The sequence below is a fragment of the Chironomus tepperi genome, unplaced genomic scaffold (genome assembly GCF_022539635.2).
Source record: "Chironomus tepperi strain 1889 unplaced genomic scaffold, CSIRO-AGI_Ctep_v1 contig_73, whole genome shotgun sequence".
NCBI lineage: Eukaryota > Metazoa > Arthropoda > Insecta > Diptera > Chironomidae > Chironomus > Chironomus tepperi.
Window position 1 is genome coordinate 1,827,240 of NW_027226195.1, and position 14,849 is coordinate 1,842,088.

The following is a 14,849-nucleotide window of genomic DNA, read 5'->3' on the forward strand; positions in this document are numbered from 1 at the left end:
GTTGTTACGAAGGCACCGATAGCAAGCTTTAAACTCTTCATATGTACAACTTTTAGCTTATTGTCTTGATTTTTAGTCAAATGATTTAATGCGATTGCTCCATAATTATTTATGGAATTTATAAGTGCGTCGTGTAATTTGAGTAATGTTTTTCTATCCGATCCATACGTTGTATTTGAAAGCATTCTGATTACTCTCAAATTCTGTTTTGTCTTTGTTGTTATGCTTTCAATGTGGTCAGTCCAGTTAAGTTTAGTGTCAAAGGTCATTCCTAGGAAGGTAAATTTCTTCACACTTTCTAGGATCTGTCCATCTAGTTTAATTTTCGGCTCGTCGATGTTTCGTTTGTGTTTGTTCGAAAAAAGCATACTTTTTGTCTTGTCCTTTGATATTTCTAGGATTTACATTTATATGTTGAAGTAATAATTCCAAAAATTTATATAAAAACTGCACTTGAGTAATGCAAAAAATGAGTAATCTTTGTAAGTGATTTTATGAAAATTTCAAATGTGAAATTCAAGTTTTAACTGAAAATTTTTTAAATTAAATTTAAGAAAACTTTGAATTTGACAATTTTTTGAAGTTTTAGGTAATTTTTCAAAATTTTTAATTTAAATCCAAGTCTTGTAAGTAGGGGTCCGAAAATTACCGGTAATCGAGATTTGACGGTAACGGATATTTACCGGTAATTACCGGTGTTACCGGTAATATCCGTATATTCCGACTATATATATCCGAATATTTAGGGTAAAAAAATTTTTTTTTGACACTTTGTTTTTGGTCATTTTTAAAAAAGTCATATATAATCGTTTTTAAAGGATGGCTTGTATAGAAGAGTTTTAAAACATCCATAAGCAAAATTTTTTGCATTAAAAACTTTGACTATTGGACTTCGTGCAAATTAAAATTTGAAAAAAAAAGCGTTTAAAAATGACCCAAATTTGTTCAGTTTTCGATTCTGCCGTTTGCGCTAAATAACTAGTTTTTCATGACCCAATAAGTACCTGAAAAGTTACCTTTCTCATCCCTCTATCATTCCTGATATTACGTTTTCAAATAAATAAAGCACTTTTTCAGGATTCATCATAAAAAATGACTGATTTTTAGATGTGACCAAAATTAACATTTTTTTGACCAAAAATTACATTTAACTTTGATATATATCTTGGAATTGACAAGTCTAAAAATTCTTTTGGAAATATCCACATTAAAAGTTTTCAAAAATGAAAAATGTCTAAAAATAAAGTTTGTACCCTAAACAAAAAAATAAACTGCGGTCTTAATATTTGAATTTTTGAAAAATTCGTTAAAAATCTGTTACCGATGGATAATCCATATAAATGAACGGTAACGGTAATGGATATTACCGGTAATTACCGGTAACGGACGGTACGGATATCCGTCATTCGGACCCCTACTTGCAAGTTGTTATTTTTACAATTTCTCGTTATTTTTTGACAATTAGGAATTGGCAATTTCAATATTTATAGTCTTATTCATCTTAATTTTTCGATAAAATTTAGAATATAGTCAGTTCATTGACTCTTTTGATCTTAGCGTGTATTTAAACTCAATAAAATTAGTTTATGGTTTTGTCGGGCAACCTGTGTGCTGTAACACACTTGTGTGCCGTGAAAATACTCAGGTATGCAGCAAACCTTTTTCGAAAAAGCCAAAAATTGAGGAATTTTAAAAAAACTTTAAATGTGAATAGGAAAAGTTCGAGAAAAATACCCAAATCTTCACCCGAAATGCATACGGTCTAAAAATGGCTAAACCCGATTCTAGACCGACTTGACTCTGGATTGAGGCCTGATTGAATTTGAAGTCAGAGTCGCGAAGGCCAAGTGCGGAGATTTTAGCCATTTCCACGCTGTGCGCTTGCCAGTTCAACTCTAGAGGTTCCTTTTTGAGCTTTTGAGGTTAAGCAACTGATTGAGCTTTGTTAAATCAATTTAATGATTAAAAGATTTAATAAATTGATGTGCCGTAAAAATTTGCTTCAAAAGGTGTGCCTCGATACAATTTTTAAGACTAATGTGTACTGTGACACAATAAAGGTTAACCACTTCTGACCAGAGGTCGTAGTCGGATGGTTTTTAGTCGGCTTTAGTCGACTAAAGTCGACTAAAATTTAGTCGACTAAAGCCGACTAAAACATTTCAGATTTTTTTCTTTTTCGACTATAGTCGACTAAAACCGGCTAAAGCCGACTAAAGCCGCGACTAAGACCGACTAAAATGAAATTTTTACACTTGTGAAGTATATGGAATTTCATATAAAAAATTCCTTTTTTTTAATTTCCAACACGCTTAAGTTCGAATCTCATAATATTTTTTCAACATTTAACTACTTTATAATCTCAGAAAAGACTACTTTTCTTATTCTAAGATGCAAAACTCCTAAAAAAGCCGATTTTGCGTAGATTTTCTTATTAAAGCGTGTATAATTCACGAGAAATCCAAATTTTGTCTCGAATTTCTAATTTTTGAGTGAAAAACTCTCGAAATATTGAATTTTGCTTCAAATTTTCTTATTTAGTGAGAAAGCCGATACAAAACTTAGCTTTTCTGGGTAGTTTTTCACCCCAAATAAGATAATTCAGGCAAAACTTAAAATTTTTGAGAGCTTTTCATCCGAAAATTAGAAATTCGAGGCATAATTCGGATTTTTTGTAAATTTTTCACGTTTTAATAAAAAAAAATCTATGCAAAATCGGATTTTTTTAGGAGTTTTGCATCTTAGAATAAGAAAATTAGATTTTCTGAGATTATAAAGTAGTTAAATGTTGAAAAAATATTCAAAAAATATTATGAGATTCGAACTTAAGCTTGTTGGAAATCAAAAAAAAGGAATTTTTTATATGAAATTCCATATACTTCACAAGTGTGAAAAATTTCATTTTAGTCGATCTTAGTCGCGGCTTTAGTCGGCTTTAGCCGGTTTTAGTCGACTATAGTCGACTAAGAAAATTCTGAGAAATTTTTTAGTCGGCTTTAGTCGACTAAACGTACTTTAGTCGACTATAGTCGACTAACACCGACTTCGACCTCTGCTTCTGACCTACAGCTTCATAACAACCTCATAATTTTGTATTACTCAAGTTTGTATATAAACCGATAATCAATTCAGATTATCTAAATCATAACACAAAATTACAAATTTTTAATAATGTCTTCAAATCCACTTAACAAGTATCCAATCTAAAAAATGTAAATATTTATATTGTATCTATTGTATTGCATCGTTTACCAAAAATTATCATTAACAAAAAAATCTAAATTATCTTTCTTCAAACGACTTCTTTCCTCCCATAAAAAAAATGTATTTCAATTTTCTGTACGTAAACCAAAAAAAAAAAAACATTCATAAATCACGCAAAAAAATTTTAATCTTTCGATCATCCATTCGCAAATCTCATTGGCATAAACAATTCATATCATATGTGCATATAATCACGGCCAATTAACTAAATTAAAAATCTATCTTTGGAATCACATAAATTCATAAAAAATTCATTTTACACACAAAAAAAAACTCACACAAAATTCAAAATTATTTTCCACCCAAAATTCAAAATTCTCATTTTACCGTACAGAAAGTGAATATAATGAAAGCATGCCGGCGATTGAAATGCCTGATGATAAAACAATTGAGGAGGAAGACGGTGAAGATGATTTTATTGAAAGAGATGATGATGGTGATAAAATTGAGGAAGATCTTGAAATTGAAGATATTGAAGATATTGATATAGCCACAACTCCATTTACTGAATCAGAAGAAAATTTGATTAATGAAATTGATAGTGGAAAGGATTCACATGAAGTTGAACCTTTAATTCCACTTGAAACGCCAAAACCTGTTGTTGATGAGTCGACTCCAGGAGCAATTCTTGGAGAAGATGGTCCGCCTGATAATGATGATAATAATATATCTATAGATACTAAACTTGAATCAGCTGAACATGAAGCCATTGACGTTCCAACATTAGCAATTAATGATACATGCCGTGGTGATGATAAATTTAAATGCAATGATGGTCGATTAATTATTTGTGAGGTACAAAAATGTGATGGAGTTAAAAATTGTCCAAATGGTGAAGATGAAGAAGATTGTCCAACTGGAACGGAACCAGATGATGATGATAATGCAAGTGGTGATTATGATGTTGAAATTTTCAATCCATTGGATGTATCGTCAGAGAAACCACATGTTGTGGATGTGGATGATAAGGATGAGGAGGATGATTCTGTTCTTGAAGAAGTTACAGATGCGCCTGAGGAAAATCCAATTGGTGATTTTTTATTATTTTTTTTTTATGATTTTTTATTAATTTTTTATTAAGTTTGACCTGATTTATTATTTTCCGTTAAAAATTTTTTGCAACCCATCAATTTAAATTTAATTCATTTTTAGGATGTACATAAGCGGTTTTATTTATTAATTTCATAGTGATCTGTCTTTATGTCTGAGATTTTTAAATATAAATTTAATTATTCTACTAATAGCAAGAGAGATTCATTGGATTTGATATCTCTAAAATGCAAAGAGCATCGTGCCATGGTACAGAAAGATCACTTTGATACCTAAAAGCGTTATCTTTGCATGTTTGGGGCATATTTCAAGTGGAATGATCGGTATTTTAAGAGTTGGTTTAATTTACTTATTTTTGACAATTTCTTCTCTATTTTGATTTTTTTAATAATAATTTGGGATTGAATCAAGGTCCAGACACTCAAAAAAATCATAAAAATTGTACAATTTTCACAATTCATATGGAGAAATTGTAAAAGATTGGAAAAATTTTCACAATTTTTGTTGAGTGTCTGAGCTTTGGAGTGGATCATTTGGTAGAAGCTATGGATTCCATTTCATTCCATAGCTTCAATGACATTCATGTTATCCAAGGCATCCATAGCATCTATGAGACCATTAGATCCCATGATTTCTGGATGATCCAAGCTCAATATCATAAGTTGCTGAAATACTAAGCTAATCAAACCAACTCTAAATAAAACAAATCATTCTAAAAAATTATCAAATATATGAATTTTGCATGACCTTTTTTATGTTAGAATTTGAGATTTTAAGTAATTAACAAGCACTTGATAGATTAGGATTTCAATTAATTTGAGGTTTATCTTACATATTTAAAAGTTGAGATTAATATGTCCGTAACGAATATACTATAGAACACCCTGGGTTAAACAGATCAAGAATATCCGGAGGGGAATAGGCTACGATTAGTCAATTGTTTGTCTAGTTACAAATTTGACGGTTGTGTAGCTCATAATATGTCATGTTTATAATTAGACATGCGGTCGAGTCATCGTAGCTATGCTTTCTTGCTATCGGGATCGGGAATCCCGATAATGTCAATCCCGATCCCGAAAATTCATCGGGACCGGGATTTCGAGAAAACATAATTGCAGCCTGTTTTACTAAGGATAAAAGCACAGACACTAATTAAAGTCTCTAAAAATCTGAAAAATATTGAAATTTTGAGACTTTTTAGTAATTTTCATAAGTGTCAATGCGCATATAACAGTCAGTTCCTTATGATCCACAATACAAAATATCAAACTTAACTACAGAACTTACGACTTAATCCAAAACTAAGGGTTTTATCACTCTAACTTTACTACAATTTAAATGAACTTTGAGATACTTGAGACGTTGTTCATCTCACTAAATTTTGTTAAATTATCAAATATTTCGAAAATAAACTATTTAGACCAAATTTAAGGGGCACAATCCTATCCCCGTAATTTATAAAGAATGTTCATTTTTGAAACGTTAAATAATTTCCATTTTCTTGAAAAATATTTCAAATTTCAAGAAAATTAAACAATTTTATTAAAAATCTATCAAGACGCGGCACTAACGCATTTCCTTACAATTTTCTTCCACGCACCATCCTACCATAGAATGTAGCGATAATGAATTTAACTGCGACGTTACTCGCTGCATATCCATCGATAAACATTGCGATGGAACTGCCGATTGTACAGACGAAAGCGACGAGATCAACTGTCCAGCCCCAACTACACAACATGCCGATATTGGTGAGTACAAAATATTTTGACTTATTACATTTTGTGGGTGAATATTTAAATGAGTCATAAAACGATTTGTCGTTACTAAATGGAAGTTTTAAAAGTCAAACATTAATAAATTTATTTGACAAAAAAAATATGAAATTTAAGAGCAACGAACATATTCTGTGTAATAAATTTCTCAGTGGAGAGATTTTAAAAATTGTTATTTTTTTTTTGTATATCATATAAAACTTTATGCATATCGAGAAAAAAAAGGGGGATGTGATGTACTGAATTTTTTATTAAAAAATATTATGTTATTTTTTTGGGGGATGGGCTGTGGGAAATTCGAGAAAAATTAAATTGCTTATCAAATTGACATTGAAGTTTGTGAGAAATGGATTCGTGACTTGATACTTGAGATTATTCATGAAATATCCATGAATACCCTCATAATCTTTGACACTTACAAAGTAAATTACTTGAAAAAATTACAATACCTTAAAAGTTCATAATCAATAAAACGTCAATCGTGACTTTTGCTGGAAAACATTTGAAAAATTAATTTCCACAGAAATCAGCTTTAAAGCCTCAACTTTAAAGCAAAATTGTAGCAATATTCTCATATTTCCATTTATTGTTCTATTAAATATCCAACTGAGAAAAAAAGTCGCATGAGTCAGACCCTCATTCCGTTTTTAGTCAGCTTCTTTTATTTTTTTCTTTCTCTCTTTTATCTGTTTCAATGTTAAATGTTATGCAATGCAGAAAGAGGAAAAAAAATGAGCAGTGAATAAAAAAAAGAAAGACTGAAATTGAACGGAAGAAGTGAATTACTTCTTTATCCTTATGATTTAAATGATAATAAAGGATAATAATCATTTTGTGGTTGTTTTTTCCGGGGAATATAGGATTTTTGATGTATTTTAGAGAGTTCTATGTTGAGGCCTTTGAGAGGAACCTCCACTTAGGAGGGACATACAAGATTTAGCCAGGATTTGAATGCTTTAATGCCGTGCTAACTCTATGTCGATGTCTGTATTTTGTGTGTATGCATCGATATTTGATAGATTTTCGAATACCAGGAGCGTATTCAGATGAAGATGGATGAAGAGAGTGTGGAGGTAGGTCTCCACATTTTGAACAAAATTTGTCAATTTCCTAGTGGTTCTCACGAAGATTTCTGATATTTCTGTAAAGAATTAAGTCATAGGAACTGATTTCTGTAATTATAAAGAAAGTCTCTATTTTGCCGACATCTAAGGTCCTAAGACTCATGGCCAGACATAGAAGTCGCGTGATTTGGATCAACCTTGTTTTCTGTTCATGACTAAATTATAGGTAGACCTGTATTTTCCTTGAATGAATTGTCCTTATTTAAAAGAAACAGAGAATCGCTCCATAATGGAGCCATACTTATGCCATTTGAAAATATAGTCACTAGGATGTCACTACGTCAACGTGCTGCCTTTAAGACATATGTGAGTTGACATGAAGTATGTTTTCAACCCAGCAACTCAATACAGAATTCAAACCAAATCTAACTTTTTGCTAGAGTCACGACAGCCTCTGACCGGGATTTTGATCGATTTACCTATTTGTGCTATTTATATATAAATTTTAGACTCTTTAAAAATTATATACATCTCGGGTTTCTTGCTATCCTTTTGAAGATACAAAAAAAAATCGGTCGATATTCTCACACAACAAGGCATTGCTTTATTGGAAAATATTCTCTAGTCTGAATTTAAATGAGTTGAAAATTCACGAAAAAATCTGTTCTATAAAATATCCCAACATAAAATAAGAACTTTTAACAGCTATGAAACTCAAATTAAATTCTTTTCAGCAAAAGCATTTATCGCTTCTTATATAATTTCTCCTATTACACACTAAGAGCTCAAGGTTAGTGCTGACTGAACATTATTTAAAAACTAAAGTGCTCTTCTCAATAGACAGCGCAACGGGTGGTTTTGATTTTCAAAAGGTTTTTCTCCATTCCCTTCCATCTTGCTATGGATATTGTATTTCAAGTTTAGAATTTTAACACTTTTTGTTCTGATCTTGTTCTTGGATGTTTTTTTGGAATGTTTGAAGGTGAGAATGTTTAGCCTTTTGGAATTATTCTAGGAAGTAATTGGAAAAAAGTTTTTAGAAGTTGAGGAGAAGTTGGGAAATTTGAAGAGATTTTTCAAAAATTTTTATGAGATTTTTAAGGGTTTTAGAATTTTACGAGGCATAAGAGTATTTTAAGGATGATTTAGAACAATCTTGAGTGACACAAATGAAGAAGGATGAAATTATCATCAAATACTGACCTTATGATCGTCAAATTTAGGCTGCATCCATTTGTTTTGAATAAAAGAGGTTTAGAGGAGCCTTTGAAGCTCCTTGGAGCCGTTTTCACTAGTCCCACTCGGGAAAAGAGTCACTAGATGTCATTAAGTCACCGTGCTGCCTTTAAGAAGTATGTAAGTTGACATGAAGCCTGTTTTCAACTCAGCAACTCAAAATACAGTCCGTGGTTAGAATCGTTCGCTAATGCAACAGTTTATTCAGTTAATATCATTCAGCATGTTTAGTATTGCTTGCATACTCATTGGCAAGTTCCTTTTTCCTTGACTGGGGCGCAGAATGGCCAAGGATCATGAACAAGCTTCTTATCTATTCGGGGATGATTAAAATTCAAAAAATAGCTCCAAAAATCGTTAAATCACCTCAAACTTCAAAAATTCCCTCATAAATCTATAAATCAATTTTCACTCTTAAACTCAATTACAAATTCACCAACAATATGCTAAAATTTAATCTCATAAACTTACTGCAGAAGACAAAAATCCATTTACTATCTGGGTTTAAAATTTTTCTTCTTTTTTCGTCTCCTTCCATCGTTCACATTTTTTCATAAAATTATGCATAAAGCTTTTTATAGCTTCAATGTGTTTGATAATATTAAATTATCTCTTTATATATATTTTTCACGCCCCCTATCCGAGCGGATGATGAGTTTTCCTTCAAGTGGAGCGAAAGAGCTTAACATCATTTTTTTACATCATCATCTTAAATAATAAAGAATAAACTCTTGCGCAGAATGGATGGAGATATTCAAGATTCTTTTCTTTTTTCACTTGCGACAGTTTTTCAAGCATCAACTACACAATTTTCTTTTTTTTTACATAAATGAAGTTGTCTATTACAATAGTCACGGTGGGACCACAAAGTCAATTACATTAAATGTTGAACGCATTTTTTCTTTGTTATTTAAATTTTTTGTGTACAAACAACTTTAACTTATCATGTCATGCTCTTGCGTATGGGATAAATAGCAACGACAACAGGTTATTACAAATTGCAATATCATGTGAATGTCCCGAGTGAAACAGTTCAGTGAACTGAATTTTGGGCAGTAGAAATTGATTGAAATCTGATGTTATAGTGTCTAGAAATTCGTGTTTTTGCGTGAAACGTTTAATAAATCCTAATGACCCCTAAGAAATTGTATGCAATTTTATTGAAAAAATAGGGGTTCAACTTGTTTTTAAAATAGAAGACATTATCCAAAAAGTAGCAAGTATCACAAGCCGACTACACGAGCAGTGCTCTAACATAAACATCGTGCTGCTCGGGTTATGATTTTGGATTATACATTTTAATGGGTTTTGGTGTAACTCTGGGATGGTGCCGGATTTTAATTCAATCAGGTACCAAGCAAGGTGTTAATTCAGATTCAGACATGTTCTGGCATGGTGTCGAATTTTAATCGAATCAGGTACTTGGCAGGGCATTAAGAAAGAATCATACCGGGATGGCTTCAGATTTCAACTGAATTCAGCAAAAATTCAGAGTTTCGCCGACCTGATGTCGGATTTAAATTGCATATGACATCAAGTCAGTGTCATACTAGCCTGGGTCAGTATTTTCGACAATTACCCAATTTGCGCTATTCGTGATGACATGACTTATTCATGACATGACTTAATCCTAAATTTTCCAGAACTACTTAGTCATTTTCTATCGACAATTAAAAACTGTTCCTAGAATAATACAAACAAATGACACCATAAAGTAGAGTATGAGTAAGAAAACAAAAGACTACAAAAAACTAAAACTCAGCAGTTAAATATCAATTTTAATAACAATTCATTAGACTCGCATTCCAGACCACTAACTTTCTACATTTATATTTCTAATAAACAATCCATAAATAACACAGTATAATAGTCTCGAAAAAAGCTTCAATTTACAACTTGTTGTTGCGAGGGGTAATTTTTAGTCTTCATATTTCCTTATCGATCTAATCACTTTTTATATTCATTTATTATTAAATTATGTCACTCATTCTATTCCTATTGTCAATCGATGCATAGAGACTAGCTTCTTTAATTCTTGTCTTTTATTATGATTAATATTGTCAAATTTTTTACTGTGATCGATCGAAAAGTTTTTTATATATTTTTATTGTTGCTGAATCATATTCATGCTTTATTTTCATTCTTGAATCGCTTTTTTTTGTGGAAATTAATAAAAAAAGAAAGTTTTTCCTTTCATTCCAATTAAATTTATTATTATTCTTTTTTTTTTTTTCGCAAATCAGCCTTTTTGTACTATATTATTATGACTGAAAGTTTTAGGAGTGAAAAAAGTGAGCATTGTGTGATTTTCACAGTTTTATATTCGAACAACAACAACAAAAAAATGAATATAATTAGAACAAAAATATAAAAAAGGATATATGAATAGTTGTGGGAAATCGGAAAAATTTTAAATTAGTCTTCAACCTTTTGAGTTGAATATCGTGTGAATAAATAATTAAAAAACGTTGTTTAATTCGACAATGGGAGTTACAGGGAGGATTGTTGAAGCATTGTTGGTACTTTTTGGTTTATTTTGATTGATAATAGCGAGTTGTGGGATCGTTGATGTTTGAAATTCAATATTTAAAAGAGTTAAGAATAGATCTGAGGATGGTATATCGAGGAAATGTCCTTTAAAACTGAACAACATTCAATAAAAGTGCTCAATCTACTAACCTAGCTATTTTAATGTCGTAAATTTGTGCAAATCTTAGTCTTATCGATAACGTCCATGTCATTACAGAAGAGCGAATTACAGATTTCTGGAATATTACCAAATCAGCCAAACCAGCTAAACCAGCCATTGATGATATATTCTCACTCTTTTAGATTCATTAACATGTTGCTCGATAGCCCAGATTCCAAAAATCCTGCTCCAATTTGCTTCAAATCCTGAAAATATCCAAATTCTCTCCAAAAGTTCATTCACATCCTTATATCAACTATGCGTGTTCCTCAATTAAAAAATCTGACTTTTTCTTCACATTTTGTAGCAATTTTCAATTTATAATAATACAAATTCAACTGCTTGATTAACTGAGTCGATGACATCTTCTGATTCTTTTAACCTCCTTTAATAACTGTTAAAGCATTTGATGAATCATGAGGATCAGAATTGCCTTACATTGTTGAATTTTCTTTGTTTGCAATTTTGATCTTAATTGAAATGTCTATCAATTTTAATTAATAATTGGCTCACGATACAATCAACATGAATAGAAATGAATTAATATGCAAAAAAAGAAGAATGAAAGTGAAAACCATCTGTCATGATAGATAAAATCAAATATAAAAAATTGAGGAACAATGCAATTGGCACATAAAAGCGATAAATTTCAATAAAATTCTGAAATTCTTCTTTTATTTGATGTCCCGATGATGAATTATAAGATAGACAACAAGTGATATTAATAGAGGTTGGGTAAGAGATTTGAAAGTGATAGTTTTACCGAGCGGCACAGTGTGGTGAACCGTCAGGTCGACCTGGGCCGTCAGGACAACCTGGGCTTGTCAGGACATCCTGTTCCACCAGGATAACCAGTGCTGTCAAGTCAACTTCACATTTTACAGATTATACGGCAACATAGCGTTGTCCTAGTCGCCATTGTGTCCTGTTCGGGTTTTCTAATGCAATTTTAAACTATAGACTAATTTCAAAGAATGATTTCAGTTAAATTCGAACTTAAATCCTTTCAACCTCTAGTCCATCAAACCAACACATCTCCTCTCCTTCACAATCCTTTCCCCACAGTCAACGATCACCCAAACACACAAAAACATCACTTTCTATAATAAAAACAACTCTCACAAAAGTGTCAAGTTTCCTCTTATCCGTCGCATCTCAAACTTCTCTACAAAAATCATGTTTATTGAATATGGATCAACATTTCAATGTTCGTTCTAAATATGATAGCAGTCGATTGCTGTATGTGCAAAACTTTAGTGAATGAAGGAAAAAAAGTTCTGTATCAGATGAAAAAAGGTGAAAAGTTTCACCGGATTCGATAGAACTCTTGGAATGTTCTCGTGCTGAAGTAATTTGATATTGAAGTGTGATTTTGTAGGGGGATGGGAATATGTGTGTTATGGCTTTGAAGTTGGTGTCTCGGATGGAGTTGTATATGCAGTTGTATGTCCTAAAAAGAGGCAAAACTACTGTGTTGTTATATACTTGGTAATAAGGGAAATAGGTGATTGGATTGGAGATTTTAGGCAATTTTTAACAAATTTTGAAAGAACTTGTGAGACGACAGACAAGAAATTGTCAGTAAATGCACGATAATTGCCAGAATTTGAAAGTTTTTCTACCAATTTCCTGAATTTTTTACAATTTTCATCTATTTTGAATGTAAACACATTTTTTGACCTAAATTATTAGGAAAGTCTTTGAAATCTCATCATTATCATGTAGTTAGGATCGATTTTTGACACATTCTTACACATTTCTTCAAAATTCATTCCAAATTGCTGCAAAAGTAATTTTTAAAAGGACCAAAATTTCAAATTTTCTTGAGATAATTCTCAGAGATTCCGAAATTCTAAATTGAACAAAACTGTTCTTAAAGCTCAATTCTTGTCTAATTTTAAAGTCCTCATTAAATTGATACATTAAACTTTATGTGCTTCAATAAATTCAAGGTCTTGTCCCTTGAAAAAATCTCTTTTAAGCAAATTTGCTCACATCCTCAAAACTCAGACAATAAACAATGTTTCCAGCATATAAGCATAAAGCAACCTCGTCATGTATGTGTAAAAAATGAATAAAAAAAGTTACATTAATTGCCTTGAGTGGTTGTTACACAAAACAAGGCGCAGCACCTTTTTTTTGCCATTCAAGAATCTCTTGTCAATAAATTCTACATTAGAAAAATGATTTCTTGCTGCTTGCATCTCAAGTTGATGATAAATTCCATTACTGTTACATCATGTCTTTATTAAAAAATAAGAAAAAGGTATGGATGAAGATTCCACTTATGATTTTGTATATATGACTATGTTTATACATTGTATAATCCTCATTCCCTTACTGTTATCAAGAATAAGTAAAGCTCTTGTGACAAGAACATAATGGCACAGAAAAGCAATTAAAGAAGGAAAAGAGAAAAAAAAAATCGCAAATTGCTGAGTAGTCGAATGAAAGTTCAACACAGAAAAAAGAGAGAGAAGAACAAACTTGAAACAATAAAAATTTATGAATAAATTAAATGCGTCCCCAGCGATTCTCCTTTTTTTTTTCAAAAGCAACAAAATAATATATTTTTTTCGCTTCTGCTTTAACCGCTTTTTACTTCAGTAGTCGTAAAATTAATTTTTTTTATTGCAAAAACATGCAAAAATTAATAAGAATAAAAAACTTCAAGTAGTAATTATTGTTGTGCACAGACGAAATATTTTTGAGGTCATCAGTTAAAATATCAATGAGAATTAGTCTTTTTTTGTGGGTTTGTTTGCTTTTGATGTTAATGTTTTGGGATGAGACAGGGCGGATTTGTGAAATCTATGCCAAATTGGCCTGAAGGTGCCTATGGTTCTATTTGACTAGACAAATTGAGCCGATTTCATCAGAGTTGGCCGGACTTTGGAGTCCGGACTCCATAAGTCCAAAAATTCCATCTAACATGATTCTGGATTCCACTATGTCTCCACATTGGAGTCCTGATAACTCTGGATTTCCCTTGTCCTGGTATGATTCAATTCGGCTTAAGTCACAGAACCCTGATTAGAACAGTGTATTGGGTACAGTTGAGATGGGTTAAGTGGAACCAATACCAAAGTGCAATGTCATGTGCATTGTGCAAATCCTTGTCATATCGTCAACTCTATAAAATGATTTGATTGGTCTCTGATTGAACCAATGAACTCACAAGAAAGTGGCACAAATAGTTGCTTATCCTCTCAACCACAGTTTTGCTTACTTTCGCAGTGACAGATTCGTCTATATATGGCTCCATACCCTACATTCCACTTTTTTCAAACACCACAATGAGAAAACTGTCCCTGTAGATGAATCCTGACCACTGCTCTAGTCAGAGAAACCGTAAAATTATTATTAGGAAAAGCCTGCTTGTCTCTGCCTTTTTTTATGTGACCACTAGTCAGAAAAAATTATTATTATTTTTTATGTAACATAATAAACTCCCCCATACTGCATCATCGATTGGAATTCGACCGATGATGTAAGTCACTAAAAAAACTATTTTTACAATCAATTTATATGTAACATGTGAATCTAAAAAAAATCATCAATAATTAATTGATGTTGATGAGCCATAAGTGTCGTGTGTTGGTTTTCTTTTCGTTTATCACATACTTTAATTGCTTTGAAAGTTTTTTTTCGAGACTATATAGACAAGTGTCCAAAATAAGTGACATATAGTCAATATTTTTAATAGCTATTTTATAAAAGATAGTTCAATTTTATAAAATATGATTGATATAATTTTTATTGGACTTTATT

At 31.5% G+C, this 14,849-nt stretch overlaps 1 protein-coding gene across 23 annotated transcripts in view; it reads left to right on the plus strand.

Annotated features, from left to right (window-relative positions):
* trol (terribly reduced optic lobes) overlaps positions 1 to 14,849 on the plus strand; it is a 188,114-nt gene that overhangs the window by 78,133 nt on the left and 95,132 nt on the right. For 22 of the 23 annotated variants that reach the window (XM_070653798.1, XM_070653782.1, XM_070653783.1 and 19 more), the window contains 2 exons: positions 3,599 to 4,294; positions 5,928 to 6,065. In XM_070653798.1, the coding sequence (XP_070509899.1) occupies positions 3,599 to 4,294; positions 5,928 to 6,065 (834 nt within the window). The remainder of the gene's footprint in view (positions 1 to 3,598; positions 4,295 to 5,927; positions 6,066 to 14,849) is intronic. The other variant, XM_070653803.1, reaches the window with a different exon arrangement.